We start from the raw sequence: 18,373 nt of genomic DNA, 5'->3' as shown, positions 1-18,373 counted from the left end.
AAGAAACTGAGTGTTACTGGAGTGGTTGGGGGTGGGAGGGATGGGGTGGCTGGGTGATAGACATTGGGGAGGGTATGTGCTACGGTGAGCGCTGTGAATTGTGCAAGACTGTTGAATCACAGTTCTGTACTTCTGAAACAAATAACGCAACATATTTTAAGAAAAAAGAAAAAGAAGAAGATAACAGGAGAGGAAGAAAAGGGGAGTATGTCAGAGGGGGAGACGAACCATGAGAGATGATGGACTCTGAAAAACAAACTGAGGGTTCTAGAGGGGAGGGGGGTAGGGGGATGGGTTAGCCTGGTGATGGGTATTGAGGAGGGCACGTTCTGCATGGAGCACTGGGTGTTATGAACAAACAATGAATCATGGAACACTGCACCAAAAACTAATGATGTAATATATGGTGATTAACATAACAATAAAAAAAATAAAAATAAAATAAAAATAAATATTTTGTAAAAATAGCCATTATCTCAGCTTCAAAAAGTTAATGCTAATTGGTTTATTTCCCCAACTAAATTATGTCCTAAGGGCTACTCAAACTCTAACTTGCATTCAAATCACCTGGTAATCCTGTTAAACTGCAGATTCTGCTCAGGTGGGTCAGGTGGTGACTGAGTCTGCTCCCCCACCCTTTTTTTTTAAGATTCTACATTTCTAGCAAGCTCTCAAGTGGTATTTTAAGTATAAAATGACGTCTCCCATAATATTTAGCACAATGATAGGCACCAAATTTTAAATGGAAAACCCTTTTTGAATTATATGCCACTTTATTTTTTGCAAGGGCTTTATAAAAATTTTTTTTAAATAAATGGTCAGAAAAGGTTCTAAGGAACTTAAAATATTAAGTTTTCCTACCATGTCAAATGGTGCACGAGAACTTTCCTGTTAAATGGTGAGTTTCCATGTTTTTCAAGGCGAAATTCCCAACACATAAAGGACTGGCTACTAAAAAGACCAAAACTCATTTCAAGGCTTGAAAGCAGTTAAAAATGTAAGTAGCGGCAGAGGAGACCAGAGGGAGCAGGGCTCACCACTGCAAACTGAAAAATGCAAGCACAGACTGGAAACCTCCAAATGCAAGCAAAAACAAAAAAGCAAAACAAAACCACCACCAACAAAAACAATCTAAATGCTGTGCCACCCAAAGAAAACCAATTACCAGCTCTACGAGAGCTTAGGCTACAATGAACAATACTATCACTGGCAAACAAACAAAAATGATTTTTTTTAATTTTTTTTAAGATTTTATTATTTATTTGAGAGAGAGAGGGATAGAGCACAAGCAGGGGGAGCAGCAGAGAGAGAGGGAGAAGCAGGCTCCCCGCCGAGCAGGGAGCCATATGCGGGGTTCGATCCCAGGACCCTGGGACCATGACCTGAGCCGAAGGCAGATGCCCAACCGGCTGAGCCACCCAGGTACCCCCAAAAACGATATTTTTAAAAATAAAGAAATGCATAAACAGATGCAAAATAGTTCCAAAGCATTTCTAGGAGTTCTGAAAGAAAAGTTCCCAGAAAAATACTATATGAAGTGGAAGTGTGTAACTGTTTAATACTCTGCAAAATCAGAAAGGTCATTAGGGCCGAGATACCTCATGCCATACCTTTATACAGCACATCTGATTACCTTATTCTTCCTTCTGCGCATATGCAACTGATGAAATCTGACCAATGGAAATGAATCTTTAAAGATATTTTTCAAAATATGAAGCACTGACAGACTTCCGCTTCTGGTCTTGATGAAATAACTGGGACTGGATTTGTCCTAGCATCTGAACGTAAAAACAACAACCCAAAAAGACAAAAAAAAAAAAAGATTTTGAAACCTTAAACATTAAGGCAGTTAGAGTTTGCAGGGCAGGTGATGGAGAGGAAAGAGAACTACAGAGCACTCTGGAGACCTGTAGAAGGGCTCCCTTCAAGCTTCAGCACACTATCATCAGCACGTGCCCGAGAGAAAACTACTCAAGGCCCCGAAAAGAACCACCAGTAAGGATCAGTGGGCACGATTATCTGAAATCACACACAGCCAGAGGGGAAAATCTCATGGTTCACACAGCATTGGGGTGGAGTACTCAAAAGGATTTTGCCATAGTAGGGAAACAAAATTGGCCCTACACAAAATGTGGCTCTGCCCCATGAGCAAAACTTAAAATAAGACCTGAAAGGACCACAGTTTCCAAGTAACTTAACAAATCCTAGAACAAAATTCAGGAATATTTACAAGAAAACAAAGACATCTGCTATCAGTATCCAGTAAGGTAAAATTCACAATATCTAGTATCCAAAACATATGTAAGGCATGTAAAAAAGGGGGAGCAGATATTAATCAACTGAAACTAACCCAAAAATGACACAAGAAGACAAAATTAGTAAACAAGAACATGAAAATTATTATACCTGTATTTCATAGTCCAAGAAGTCTATAGGAAAGACTGAATGTGCAAAGAGAGCTAAAGATTTTTTCTTAAAAAGACCCAAAGCAAACTAGAGCTCAAAACTACAATCTAATAAAAATTACATTACATAGGATTAACAACAGATTGGGAATTGCAGAAAAGATTAATGAATTTGAAGGCATGGTAATAATAGACTAGGGGGGAAAACATCAGCATTCAGTAAGGTGTGGGACTTGAAGTGATTAAAGTACTTCAATAAATCTGACCAATAATATGTAAGACTTACACACTGAAATCTATTTTTAAAATTGCCGAGAGAAATTAAAGAATTAAATGAAGAGATACACCTGTTCAGGGATAAGAAGACTCAATAGGGCTAAGATGTCAATTCTCCCATATTAATCTGTACATTCAATGCAATCCCAACCAAAATCCCAGAAGGTTTTACCATAGAAACTGACTAATTCAAAAACTGATACGGGAAAAAAAATAAAACAAAATAAAATAAAATTGATATGGGAATGCAAAGGACCTAGAACAGCCAAAATAACTTTTGTTTTTTGTTTTTTTCTAAGTAGGCTCCATGGAGCCCAATGCGGGGCCTGAACTCACAACCCTGAGATCAAGACCTGAGCCAAAATCAAGAGTCAGACACTCAACCGACTGAGCGACCCCAGCACCCCATTCAAAATAACTTTTAAAAAGTAGGGTACAGATGGAGCGCACACACTGTCTTCAAGACTTATAAAAACAATAATCAAGACTGTGTGGTAATGTCATCAAGGTAAACAGATGAGTGAAACAGACTAGAGAACCAAGAAACAGACCCACATCGGTCAACTGATTTTTGACAGATACGCAAAAGAAATGCAGCGAAGCAAGCCTAATCTGCTTAATGAATGGTGTTGGAACAACAGGATCCCTTGCACAAAAAAATGAACTGGAGAAAGAAGGACGGGGTGCCGTAAGTGTTCATCTCCATCCTGATGTGGGATCAAGCCATCTATTTAATATATATGCACTTTACATACGTATACCTCAAAAAGGGAGACAAATAAAGTCAGCACGTAACTTAGCATACAGAGCCTGGCTGGCTCAGTCAGTAGGGCGTGCAACTCTTGATCTTGCGGTTGTGAGTTCGAGCCCTACGCTGGAGGTAGAGATTACTTAAAAATAAGTTAGCACATAAGCGTAAGCTCCTATATTTATTTAAAAAAATTTTTTTTGTTTGAAATAAAAAAATTTCTATCTATCTATCCAACATTTCGTACATACACACACACAAGAGAGACACAGCAACGTCTGGAATTAGGTTCAGCTAATATCAGTGACAGTAACTTACAAAGGATAAAATTTGGAATAATCACATCTTCCAGCATTTCCATTGTTTGAATTCTTTATAATGAATGTGTATTATTTTTATAACAGTACAGTTACTTTTTTTAAAACTGGAAGCAAAGTTATGAATAGTGTTTAATTCTAGGTGAGAATATGAGAGTTTATATTTTCTTCTCTGTAATTTTCTATATTTTTTAATTCCCCACTTAAAAAATATTTATCTAGGGGCGCCTGGGTGGCTCAGTCGTTAAGCGTCTGCCTTCGGCTCAGGTCATGATCCCAGGGTCCTGGGATCGAGCCCCGCATCGGGCTCCTTGCTCGGCGGGAAACCTGCTTCTCCCACTGCCACTCTCCCTGCTTGTGTTCCTTCTCTCACTGTGTCTCTCTCTGTCAAATAAATAAATAAAATCTTTAAAAAAAAAAAAAAATTTATCTAGCTCCAAAGACTATATAGCAACATGAAAAAGTTTTGTTATGCTAAAAACATGTTAAGTTTGTTATAATTACAACTATTAAACTTCTGTATGTACCTAGACAAGATCCACACAAAAACCTTAAAAAGGAAAATAGGTAATATTTGGGAAATGAGATTGTTGGACTTGTGTCTTTTTTACGACTTTTTTTAACAAGTTTTTGTGATACAAAAATGGGGAAGTTGCAATGACAAGTGTACATAGGAAGAGAACAAAACACATGGAATGTTGCTGAAGAGCCCACATATGTCCAACAATGGAGAACAGAGGTCATCTTTTCCATAAATGGTGCTGGGACAACTGAACATCCACCTGCAAAAAATTGAATCTAGACACAGATTTTATAGCCTTCACAAAAATTAACTTGAACTGGGTAACAGTCCTAAGTACCAGACAAAATATGAAACTCCCAGAAGAAAATTTAGGTGATCTTGGATATGGCACAGACTTTTTAGATTACAACGCCAAAGGTATGACCCATGACAGAAATCAATGATGAGCGGGACTTCATTAATATGATAAACTTCTGCTCTGGGAAAGACTCTCAAGAGAGTAAGACAAGCCACAGACTGGGAGAAAAGATTTGCAACATGCATATATCCACATACATCCAGCTATTAACACACAACTAAATGACAGGGAGACAAATACTCTCCTCTTACTCACAACTGACTTAATAAACACAATCGTCAAAACCATCCAGTTTCTGGCCAGGGTTTGGGGAAACAGGTGAGGGGATACACCACTTGCGGGAGCGAAAATGACCATCTTTCTGGAGGACATTTTGACTGTCAAAATACAAAATGTGAAGATACTCAGATGCAGCTATTCCCCTGTCACTGCCATGATCTCACACCACAGGTCTACTCCACAATGTACATGAAACACTCACTTTAACAGAAGATTAAAAAAAAAAAAAGACAACTTAAGTGTTTGTTATAAAAGGCGTGGGAGAAGGACCACCGATTACTTAGATTACGCTGTATCCATGTGACAGAATGCCACACAGCCACTAAAAGGATTGAGATAGATCAGTATGTGCTGCTAGAAAAGATCTCCAAAATAAAGAAAAGCAAGCAAATGAACAAAGGGTCAAAAATATACACAGTATGGTCCCATTTGTTTAAAGAATATATAATTTTAATGAATCTTCCTTGAGTGTATATAAATTCATAAGTATTATATATTAATAAATATTAAAGAATATATATTCTGGTTTAAAGATTATACATTCACACATTACTTAAATACAGTTTTCTATTTCTCTCAAGGAACCAAAAATATGTCAGGAAAGGGATGAACAGGGTGAAAAGTCTTCATTTTTTATTTTGTTCCTCTTGAAATATTTGAATTTTCTAAACATATAAATAACTTTTAAAAATTATATATGTGATTTTAATGGCAAAAAGGGTTATGTAGGCAAAGAGATCCTAGGCCTTTCAATTTGTTGGTGTATAAACTTTCTGTCTTCAACCTAATAAATGTTTTATACTTTGTTTATATTTTATGTTTTACATGCACATGTAAGCATACATATATTTAAATCTAGCTTCTGTGGCTGACTCTCAAATTATCATTAATTACCATCTTAATTCAGCTGCACGAGGTTTCTTGGTTACAACGTGAACATTCTGACAACCGGAATCAAATATTCAAGCCAAACTGGAAAGGATATTTCTGACATAAAATTAACATCATATCCTGGGAGCTCTCTGGTGAACATTACAATCAAGTTTCTAACCAGAGAAGCAGCAGATCCTGAAAAGGAAAAAATGAACACCTACGTGTGTTCTCTATGCCAAACTGTGTTTGCCCCTCCTATACATCTTAATTTTCCCCCCAAACCATAGATCCTATTATTATCCCACTTTACACAGGAGGGACTAGACACAGTGGTCTGAAGCAACGGGGTAACACAATCCAGTAAGCTTCTACTAACTGTAACTCAACCCCCACCAAACACTGTGAAGTAGTGGCTTGAAAAAAACCTGACCTATCACCCAACAGCACACCTCTCTGCCTCGAAGCCTTCAGGAAATCCCACTGTTAAAAATTACACATGGGGTTAGAAACTAAAACATGGATTCCCAAGATACTAATTCTTCATGTTTAGCAGGAAGAAAGGGGGAATTATTTTGCCCCTTCTATCCACATAGGTTGTCAGATGTCCCAAGACTTCGAGAAGAAAAAAGTGTTTAGTCTCCAGACAGCCTGGCAGTCATTTTCAAACAGTACTGCATTCCCAGTGCCAAGATGCCTCAGGGTAGAAAGAAAGAACTGGAAACCCAAAAAACCATAATGAGACAGGCTCAGATGAAGAGGTGTTACTGGAAACAACACTAACCGCCTAACACAACTTCGGGGACTCTCCTCCAAACAGAGTGACCATGTTCCTTTCTGCCACAAACTGTGTCATGGACCTCAAAGCTGTTTGTTCAAAGCCCTGAGGAAAGCCTGGACCCCTTCGACAAAGCTTGCTTTGAATTAAATATGGGGCTGACCAACACACTCTCTGAGGAGGAAGGGAATTTAACAGGTGTCTACAATAAAGGATTTTCTAAGTTTTTGAAATTCCAACTTCTGTGAAGACATGAAAGTTGATGAAAACGTGAGCCTTCAACCGCCTTCAAACCTCCCTGACATCTGTAGCCAGAGTCTGTCTACAAAAGCTCTACTCTGAGGTTTCAATAAGGTCGCCTAAAGTCACAGCCAAAGTTTGTCTTCCCAATTAAATGGTCTATTAAAGGCCAACTTATAAAGAGGAGAGAGTCAACATTTAATTGGAAAGCAAATCACCTAACAGTAAGTGGTAGACACATTTCCCAATTAAAAATCTGACAAGAACTCACAAAAATAAAACAGCATCTCCAAAATGCCATCTTGCTTATTCCTCATTTAGAAAGGCTGCCTGCTCCGATTTCACACCAAACAAAAGGTTAGGGAGGGGAAAAAAATCAATAGAAAAGTAGGAAAATGCTGTGTGTGCACGCACACGTGTAAAACTGTCCAAATTTACATCAGCAGGTGACCGAAACTCTGTCCACCCGATTAGTTCCTTTTTAAAGGGCCAGTGGCAAGACTCCAAACTAAAAGCTGCAGTTAGCAGTGGCCTCCGACAGACTTGGTCCCAAGCACTGTCCATCTCCTCATCAAAACCCCACTTCCCAGCGTGAGGACCTCTTCTGCAATACCTCAGGAGTCCACCCTTTGAAACATCTGATTGTCCGGAAATATTTTTATTCAATACTTTTTAAATGGTTAAGAATTTCATTTATGAGTCTCAAGGTACTTAAATACCCATCGACCAAATGTAACATTTTCACTACAACTACACCACACTTGGAACTGTTTTGATTTTTAAATGCTGACGATCACACTAGCAAAATAGTTATTATTTAACTATTTGGTACCACAGCTGGAAAGAGTGATGAGATGTGGCTAGTCCCCATGTCTATACCTACTGTGTCCTTAGGTTGAACACTTATCCACCTGTTGTTTTCTCATCCGGTGTTAAAAGATGACTAACAATAAATGCTGTTTCAAGTTATAGAAATAGCTTTAAATATACATGATGTGTTATGCTAGTACATAATAAGGTATAGATATGACTCTTTTAAAAAAGATGTATTTATTTATTTATTTATTTATTTGAGAGACAGAGAGAGACAGAGAGAGAGAGAGAGGGAGAGAACACGCGCACATGCATGTGCACACCAGCGGGAGGAGAGAGAATCGCAAGCAGATTCCCCACTGAGCATAGACACAACCGAGATCACAACCTGAGCTGAAACCAAGAGTCAGAGCTTAACCAACTGAGCCACCCAGGCACCCCTAGAAATGACTTTTTTAATGTATCTGAGCAAAAGAACCAAAGGAGAATTTTTTAATATTCACTATTCAAAAAAGAAAGCAACAGCTCAGTGATATAAGAAGATAAATAAAGCTAAACTAATCAAACGTTTCAAAAGATTATCACTAACAAGTCACTTATTTGGTGACAAAATGACAGGTCCAAGGAAACATAAAAGAGAACTGGCATGTATCAGATATATCTTCAAGGAAGCTCAGATTTTATAAACATGAGCCTAAAATGGGTTCAGGAAAGTGCTGTCTGAAAAGAAGTTAAGGAGAAGAGGAGTTAATCCAAGTTTTACATGAGGAATTAAGAATCAGGAATACAGTGTGCCTGAGTGGCTCAGTCGTTAAGCGTCTCCCTTCGGCTCAGGTCATGGTCCCAGGGTCCTGGGATCGAGCCCCACATCGGGCTCCCTGCTCGGCAGGAAGCCTGCTTCTCCCTCTCCCACTCCCCCTGCTTGTGTTCCCTCTCTCTCTGTGTCTCTCTCTGTCAAATAAATAAATAAAATCTTAAAAAAAAAAATCAGGAATACAATGTTGCAAGAAGGGGTAACACAAAGAATACAAACGGAACAGAGACAAAGAGGCAAGGAGTGACAGAACAATTTACTAACAAGAAATACACATTCCCCATTCTTTTTTTCCCTCAGTTTGAGTGGATGTAATTGACATATAACACCATAGTCCTTTAAGGTGTACAACATGGTTTAATATATTGTGTACACTGCAAAGTGATTACAATAAGGTTAGTTAACATGCATCCATCTCACATAATTACAATTTTTCTTGTAATGAGAACCTTTAAGATCTACTCTCTTAGCAACTACATTCCCCATTCTATTCTCCTCTGAAGTACTCTCCCCTGCTTCTCCCCACCCAAACACCAAAATAATACTACCATCCTGCTCTCATTAACTGCCACTGTTCATGAAATATAAACCACTGCATATGTTCAAAAGCACATCAGGGAGGAAACAATAAGGGGAGAGAGCTAGCAACACTCTCACACCAACCCCACAATTTTCCTGTGACTCAAAGAAATATTGAAAAATAAACATTAACACTCGAGAAGCAACAACATCCAGTCTTAAATAAGGTCATATGGAACCATGAACTCTTATCCTTACTAAACATGCCCAGGATGCTAGATCTGGACACTCCGTTATACCATGCTAGTTAACAGATGTAATGAAAGTATTATTCAAGTGGTCAGAGGTGGTCAAGAATAAGGAAGAAAAATGGAAAACATTAATACACAACAGAATTCAGCATAAAAATTATGTAGGCCTAAATCATGGTGATACGTGATGGTAATATAGATAGGCGTAAAAGATGGATGAACGACCACGAAATCATATTCCACACCATCCAGCGGGAGAGTCCCCCTGAAGAACAAAGGAACAGTCAACCAAAGGCAATGTGTTTCTGAATCAGCATCAGTTAAAAAACAAAAACAAACAAACAAACAAAAAAAGACCCTTTAGTTTGGTTTTTATGCTTTTCTCAAATGTAGGGCATTTAGAATGAATGTAATAGCCATTTAAGAAAACTGATACACATCAGAAAAGAAATGGGTAAAGCCGGGTGCCTGGGTGGCTCAGTTGGTTAAGCGACTGCCTTCGGCTCAGGTCATGATCCTGGAGTCCCGCGATCAAGTCCGGCATCTAGCTCCCTGCTCAGCAGGGAGTCTGCTTCTCCCTCTGACTCTCCCCTTCTCATGCTCTCGATCTGTCTCTCTCTCTCAATAAATAAATATCTTCAAAAAAAAAAAAATGGGTAAAGCCTACAGAATCATAAATGCATCGCTGAAATGGTACATTTATATACATGTGTTACCTTCCCTAACCCCCACTCCACTTCACCACTCCTTCTTCTGGATTCCCATATTTCACTCGTCTCTGTTTTTAGTCTTATGTCATAGTTTTTACTTCCATATTTTATCCCTCAAGTGAACTATACTCTCAGGGGTAACATCACATCTCATTCATCTTTGCAAAACTCAGGGCATCCACTCATTTGTTCAACAAATATTTGTTAAGTATGTATTAAGTCCCAGGCACCATACTACAAACTGGCACTAAATACATAGTTTAAGTGAATGTTGACTGTAAGACAGAAAAAATAAACAAGTTCAAAAAAGAATCCAAATAAATTCATGTATTATAACTCCACAAAGGATTAAGATGGGACACTACCAATATTCTTTTTGGGATTTTAGTATCATCTATGCTGCTTGTATCGTCACCAGAATGTGGGTCCACACTAGACCAGCGTTCCCTTTGCATGGCCTACCAAGTTTATTAAGCATTTCCACACAGAGAATTATCATCTTAGATCTTTAAAAAGCAAAACAAAACCCCACTTAGTAATAATGATTTCATAACTTTAAACTAGAGGCCCCTAAGTAACACCCATTAGATGGGTCTTTATCAGTCCAGGAGTGGTAGATTGCTTTAAAATTCCATCTATTCATACCTTCAAGCCCTTACTACCTACCAGGTACTGGTGAGGCTGGGTTTTAAACAAATCATCAGGACATTGCAGGAGCCCTCCTAGAACTCAACTGCAAGTTTAGCATGGGGGGGGAGGATCAGGAGGAGGGGGGTTTAACTTTATGGAAAATACCTGAGTTGAAATTCAAATGTCAACAACGTAAAAACGTGTTATAATACATTTTATTCAGGTTGTTGTAATCACTTCCTGTATCATCCTTAATGTCTGAAAGGACTCCCTCACCTTTATTTCACATTTTTAAAAAAAGGAGCCCCTAAAAGGTCCACCACTCCCACTCCCACCATATATATTCTGGGAAAATAACATGCATAGATGATAACTCGAAATCTGTTTTGTTTTAAAGGAATAGACCGGGACAGGAAGGCAGAACAAAAATCGAAAACGACTGTATGCCTTCCAACCCACAGCCCTTCTACAAGCTCACTACAGGCTTATAGTGGCGGCTGTGGCCATTCACAGGTGGTTGGAGGTGTCCGAAGTGTGAGAACACAATCTGCAACTCGTGACAGTAGTCCCCGGACTTCAGGGCCTTACACCCAGAAATCGAGAAAACAAGGCGCCTTTCCCAAGTGAGCACGGCCGAAGGCAATCCATAAATAAACGCTGTACGAATAAATGAACACACCTGGCTTTCTCTATCAAGGCCCAAACAGCGTGCTTCTAGGGCCCAGGGACGTAATGGAAAGCTCAGGTCCTAAAGAAAAGATAGCGAGGCGGGGCTCCTCCCCCTAGCCCAACCCCAGAGGAAAAGGGGGAACTACGGGGGCCCCTGGGAGGGGCTGGGGGGAGGCAAGGAGAAAGGGGGAGGGGTCGGCAGGGTGGAACCCAGCTAACCCTTCTCCCTTCCAAAGCGGAGGTCGAGCCGCTGCCCGCTGCCCCCTGTCCCTGACCCTGCCTCTTGCCTCCCTCACCTGATCACAGAGATGAGCAGCCCCGAGGGGTCTTTGCTTTTGCTGACTGTGCTTCTGTATTTCCCACCAGCTGCTTCTGCCGCCATCTTGGTACCGGGCGGAGGGGCAGAACCGGTGGGCAAGAAGGGCCAAAGCGAACGTAAACTCTGTAATTGACCTCGCTGGGGAGTAACCAATGGAAGAAGAGAAGTTCAGAGACGTGAAACTGGACAGTCCAATCGCTGAAGTAAGGAGGCGGGACCGAGGCAGCAAGTTTCAAGGTCCCGCGCGAGCTCTAAGCACTCTGGGAATTGTAGTTTTCTCCCCTGAAACTACACAGGAAACTAAACCAGTGGCAACTTGAAGTCTCCTAAAGACTGTGTGATTTGTATTTGACCTGATGTGGGTTTGGTTTTTTTTTCCAGTTTCCTTGTTTTTAGATTTTTATCATGTTTTTAATCAAATTTATCTTACAATGCCAAAAAGTATATATAGGGGCGTGTATTTACCGGGGGGGGGGGGGGGGGGTATGTCTATGAGCAAAATTTTACTTTAAACACAAATGGTTTAAAAAAACAATTGAATACTGCGTCGGGGTTTCATAGGTAGCAAAGCAGCTCCCTCGTTGCGCTCTCTTAAAAGTCAGCCCTTGACACACACAAAAAAGAAAAATTTTAAATAAATAAATAAATAAATAAAAACAATAAAATGCGAAAATAAGACACGGAAAGGCTTATTCTCTAAAACTAAATGTTTGTACATTCGTTTGTACAGTACATTTGTACTGTGAGTTCAGTTATCTTCCAGTGTGGCTGTATTTCCAGATAATCCTAAAAAAATACCTGCAAAAACACGCAAATTGGATATTGACAAAAAGACCAAAAAGCTAAACCAACGAAATTGCAGATTTTTTTCCTTCCCAAGCTAAATAAAATATACAGAGTAATAATTTTACTTGTGCTTTATTAATATTTTTACTGGTAGATTTTTATATTTCTTGCATTTGACTCTACTGGCTTAGTCGTTAATTCAGAACAGGAAATAAATAAGAAACAAAGTTGAGTATGTGTATGAAAAGCATAAATCAAGGAACAAGAAGAAAAATAAATATGAAACAGGAGGGAAGGATACTGCTTAGTAGCAGTAAAGATTTAGAGAACTTCAGAGATGAAGAGAATGCAAATTCAGAGGTTCTGGAGTTGTAGAGTAGCAAACACAGAACACATCAATTTTATTGAAACAACATAGAAGTATCAAATAAATTGTAGAACATCCATATATAAGGATATAACATATAGCCACTGGAAATCATAATTTTAATGGCTTTTAATGAAAGTGAGATTTTCATGGTATAAGTACAAAAAGCAGGCTATAAAGTTAAACAACTTATATGCAGAGAGAAAAGAATTTGCCCTAGTGGCTAAGAATGCAAGCAGTAGGAAAAAACCATGATCATTGCAGTTGATGCAGAAGAAAAATCTTTTGACAAAATCCAGCACCCTTTTCACAATGAAACACTCAGAAAACTAGAAATGGAAGGGAACTTCTTCAACATGATAAAGAATATTTATTAAAAACACACAGCTAACGTCATACTCAATGCTGAAAAACTGAAAGCTTTCCAGCTATGATCAGGCACAGGACAAGGACACCCACTTTTGCCACTTCTCTTCAACATAGTACTGGAAATTCTAGCCAGAGCAATTAGGCAAGAAAAAGAATAAAAGACATCTAAATTGGAAAGGAAGAAGTGAAACTATCTCTGCTTATAGACAATATGATTTTACATATGGAAATCCTAAAGACTTTTTTAAAAAATGATTAGAGCCAAAAAGTTAACTCAGCGGGGTTGCAGGATGCGATACCAAGACAAATCAATAGTCTTTTTATACACTAGCAATGAACAATCCAAAAGAAACTTAACAAAACAATTCCATTTACAATAGCATCAAAAAGAATAAAATACTCAGGAATAAATTTAACCAAGGAGGTGAAAGACTTCTACATTGAAAGCTACAAAACATTGGTGAAATAAATTAAAGAATAAATGGAAAGACATCCTGCATCCATGAATTGGAAGACAATATAGTTATGATATCAATGCTCCCTAAATCTATCTACAAACTCAATGCAATTCCTATGAAAATTCCAGTGGCCTTTTTGCCAAATTGGAAAAACTGATCCTAAAATTCACATAGAATTGTAAGGAGCCCCAAATAGTCAAAGCAATCTTTAAAAATAACAAATTTGGGGAACTGAGTCTTCTTGATTTCAAATTTACTCAAAAGCTATAGTAATCAAAAGTGTGGCACTTACATAAACACATAGATAAAGGGAATATTATGGAGAGTCCAGAAATGAATCCATATATCTATGATCAACTGATTTTCTACAAGGGTGCCAATATCATTCAATGGAAAAAGAAAAGTCTCTTCAACAATGGTTCAGGGAAAACTGGATATACATGTGCAAAAGAATGAAGTTGGATCCTGTCTTAGTCCACTCAAGCTGCTATAACAAAATATCACAGACTGGGTAGCTTATAAACAACAGAAATTTGTTTCTTCCAGTTCTGGAGGCTTGGAGTCCAAGACCGAGGTGCCAGCATAGGCATGTTCCAGGGAAGGCCCTCCTCCTGGTTCATGGCCAGCACCTTATACTGTGCCCTCAGTGGTGGAAGATACTAGGGACTTCTGTGAAGTCTCTTTTATAAGAACACTAATCCCTAATCACCTCCAAAAGACCCTCTCTCCCAATACTATTGCCTTTGGGGTTAGGATTGAACATATGAATTTGCAGGTTAGGGAGAATACATTCAGATCTCACAGCATTTTACAAAATGTAACTCAAAATGGATCAAAGACCTAGACATAAGAGATAAAATTCTTAGAAGAAAAAATGGAGTAAATCCTTATGACCTTAGATTTGGCAATAGATTCTTATATATCACACTAAAATCATGAACAACAAAGGGAAAAATAGATGACTTGGATCTCACCAAAATTAGAAACTTTTGTGTATCAAAGGACACAATCAAGAAAGTAAAAAAGAGGGGCGCCTGGGTGGCTCAGTCGTTAAGCATCTGCCTTCGGCTCAGGTCATGATCCCAGAGTCCTGGGATCAAGCCCCAAATCAAGCCCCACATCAGGTTCCCTGCTCGGCGGGATAGCCTGTTTCTCCCTCTCCCACTCCCCCTGCTTATGTTCCCTCTCATGCTGTCTCTCTCTCTGTCAAATAAATAAATAAAATCTTAAAAAATAAAAAAATGAAACACCATTAAAAAAAAGAAAAGAAAGTGAAAAAGACACCCCACAGAGGTAAGAAAATAATCCATATATATATGGATATATATATACATGCAATATATGCAAACCATATATCTGATTTGGGTCTCATATCCAACATATGGAAAGAATTCTTACAACTCAACCGCAAAAGACAGAAACTCCAATTAAAAACTGGGCAATGGACTTGAATAGACATTTCTCCAAGTGAAATATACAAATGGCCAACAAATACATGAAAAGGTGCTCAACGACATTAGTCACCAGGGAAATGCAAATCAAAACCATAGTGAGATACCACTTCACATCTACTAGTATGGCTATAATTTTAAATAACAGAAAATAAATGTTGGAAAGAATGTGGAGAAACTGGAACCCTTGTACATTGCTGGTGGTAATGTAAAATGGTGCGGCCAAGGTGGAAAACAATTTGGTGGGTCCTCAAAAAGTTAAAATTACCATATGACCCAGAAAATTGACCCATAGGTATATATCCAAGAGAATTGAAAACATGTGCTCAAAAAAACTTGTACACAAACATTCATAGCAGCACTGTTCACAATAGCCAGAAGGTGGAAACAACCCAAATGTCTATCAGTGGATGAATGTGGTATAATATGTGGTATAAACAAAATGTGACATATCCATACAATGGAATATTCTTCAGCCAAAAAGAGGGAATAGAATATTGATACATGCTACAACACTGAACGTTGAAAACATTATAATAAGTGAAAGAAGCTAGACACAAAAGACTACACAATATATGATTCTATTTTTATGAAATACCCAAAATAGGCAAATTCGCAAAGACAGAAAGCAGATGTCGGGGCCCAAGGGCAGGACACCCCAAGTGGGCCACTTTAGCATGAAGATTATTTTGAGTTAAAAAGCAAGCAAAACCCTGCAGATTCAGGAAAATCTCTTAACCTCCCCCTCAACTGCCTTAAAAGAATTTAGATAGCAGACCTGCTCCAGGTCCATAGATAACTATATTGCAATATGAACTAGGAATGGTAGATAGGGAAGGACCTAGCAAGGCCTGTTTGATAAAGTCTTCTATGTCCCATTGTTTCTGCGTGCCGCAGCAAACATTTGTTTATCAAAACATATACTCTTGTTTATCTTCCTATAAATTGCATTCCTTCCCCTTGAAGTCCCAGACTGCGATCCCCTTCTCCTTAGTTCAGGATGACATATATGCCTCATTCTGCCAGACTGCCTTTAGAATCTCATGTCTGTGTGCATTCCCTGTACATATGAAACTAAATTTTATTTTCTCCTGTTAATCTGTGTCATGTCAATTTGATTCTTAGTCCAGCTGGAAGGACCTTGAAGAACAGTAGAAATGATTCCCTAGGGTTGGGGGGAGGTGGGAATGGAGAATGACTGCTTTATAGACACAGGATTTCCTTTTGTGAAGATGGAAATATTCTGGAACTTGATAGTGAGGGTGGTTCCACAATTTTATGAATGTATTAAAAACCACTGAATGAGACATTTAAAAATCGTTAAAATAGTAAATATTATGTTATGTGTATTTGACCGCAATAAAAAAAATTAAAAATGCAGGTTGTGCAATAGGACCACCTAGATTCAATCCCAGCTCTTCACTTACTGGCTAGGTTACCTCAGGGAAGTTACTTAACCTTTCTGTGCATCAGTTTCCTTACCTGTAAAGCAGGCGATAATAAGGAAGTCCCTTAGAAAGAGTAATTTGGAGACTGTGTGAGATATGCATGATCAGCACTTGGCAAATATCAGCTATTATTACTAAAGTAAGGTACTAGTTTTGTTTAAAATATACCTCTGTGGGTACTATGAAGTTGTTTTGAGGAGGAAGAATTTTTTTCCATTTTTTAACACCTTTCTGTGTTTTCCAAATTTTCTATGTATGAGTTGCCTTTCTAAACAGAAATAAAAGAACTTTTTTTTAAAAGCAAGACTTGGATAAACACCAAAATGGTAGCTACTTTTATCACATACTAGAAAAGCAATTATGTGATAATTAAATCAACACACCCCAATTAAACCTTAATTCAATGAACTGCTTTTGCTTCTCTATTCCACCTCCTTTATATCCCACTTCTGGAAACCTTACCCATTGCATCTTTCATCTTCAGGTGACAGGCAAACCCTTTCACACTGCCTCTATTCTAGGTGACCTTCTAACCTAACCCCAAACTTGCGCTAAACTGTGAACAATGAAAAAAAAAAATCAAGGGAGGGCTTAGTGGGTCTGCCCATTTGTAACCTTCAGCCTTCAACCACAGGCTCCCAAACTCACCAGGCTCCTTGGAACCAGATAAAATGTATGACGATCTAAGGGACTGATTATAGACGTTGCTGTGTGGAGGGATAACCTGCTATTCGGAGAAGTAAAAAAAAGGAAATGACTATAAATCACAGCATCTACTCAATTCCCAAAGAATAAAAGCATAAGGCTGCAGACATTTCAATGGGAAATAAGCACGGATGGCTATAGCAGTCTTCATGGAACAGGTGGGTTATAATTAAGCCGGACCAAAAAATAAAACAAAATAAGAGTAGAGGGCGCCTGGGTGGCTCAGTTGGTTAGGCGACTGCCTTCGGCTCGGGTCATGATCCTGGAGTCCCGGGATCGAGTCCCGCATCGGGCTCCCTGCTCGGCGGGGAGTCTGCTTCTCCCTCTGACCCTCCCCCCCTCATGTACTCTCTCTCTCTCTCATTCTCACTCTCTCAAAATAAATAATAAATAAATCTTAAAAAAAAAAATAAGAGTAGAGACTTAAATACCAGAAGAGGAAGAAAAGGGCTTTCTAGACAGGTGGAGGTGCAAAGTGCAAACATGCATCCTATGTTAAAAGAATAATTTGAATAGAATAAAGGATTCATGGAGAAGAAATGGTGCCATAGGGGAAGAGATCCATGGAGATCCTTTCAGAAAGGACCTTGAACCCCATGGCCAGGTATTGGATATGTTTATGCAGCAAAGGTGAGAAGCAGTGTATGCTCAGGTCTTGTTTTATGTTGTCTATTATGTTGTAAACCGGGGCAGATTGTTTCTTATTATTACATTTGTAAATATACCCAGAGGCTCTTAAAGCCACGGGAACATCCAATTAAATTAAAATGCTTTGACCTCTTTGGATGAGAGGCTCTATATAAATCCAAGGTATTGATATTCTTATTATTGCGGATAAATGAAATGTGTGAATAAGGCTACCTCAGCAGCAGATTCATTAAAAAATACCAGGCCTGGGTGTCTGCAGGATGCCCAGCACAGACCCAGCGGATTTTAAAAAGAGTGTCTCATAACGTCAGCCATGTGGGCAGAACTCTGGAAAGAGAGCCATTTCATGTCCTCTTCAACGTTGTCTGCTCACAAGAGTCAGCTCACCTAAGGTGTAAAAAATGTGCTTTAGGCATGGCTGAAGAAATCAAGGCATAGCCTATGGATTAAAACTGGAGGAAAAAAGTTAAAGATGCTTTCATCATGGAAAAAAACAATGGTTTTATCCAGGATTTCAACTTATCAGCTTTTTCAATTACTTCAGTTTACATAACTCTTACAAAAATATAAGCTTTATTTGAGATATACACACATTGTGTTCTGTTTGGAGGGAAATGTTATA

The 18,373-nt window shown here is 38.7% G+C and overlaps 1 protein-coding gene across 2 annotated transcripts in view; it reads right to left on the bottom strand.

Moving 5' to 3' along the window:
• EXOC4 (exocyst complex component 4) overlaps positions 1–11,619 on the bottom strand; it is a 718,447-nt gene extending 706,828 nt beyond the window's left edge. For both annotated transcript variants that reach the window (XM_027573746.2, XM_027573747.2), the window contains exon 1: positions 11,497–11,619. In XM_027573746.2, coding sequence (XP_027429547.1) covers positions 11,497–11,582 — 86 coding nt within the window. In that variant the 5' untranslated portion in view covers positions 11,583–11,619. The remainder of the gene's footprint in view (positions 1–11,496) is intronic.
• Positions 11,620–18,373: the final 6,754 nt, after the last annotated feature.

This window comes from Zalophus californianus, chromosome 12 (assembly GCF_009762305.2).
Source record: "Zalophus californianus isolate mZalCal1 chromosome 12, mZalCal1.pri.v2, whole genome shotgun sequence".
NCBI classification, from domain to species: Eukaryota; Metazoa; Chordata; class Mammalia; order Carnivora; family Otariidae; genus Zalophus; species Zalophus californianus.
This window is presented reverse-complemented; position numbering and strand designations above follow the sequence as displayed.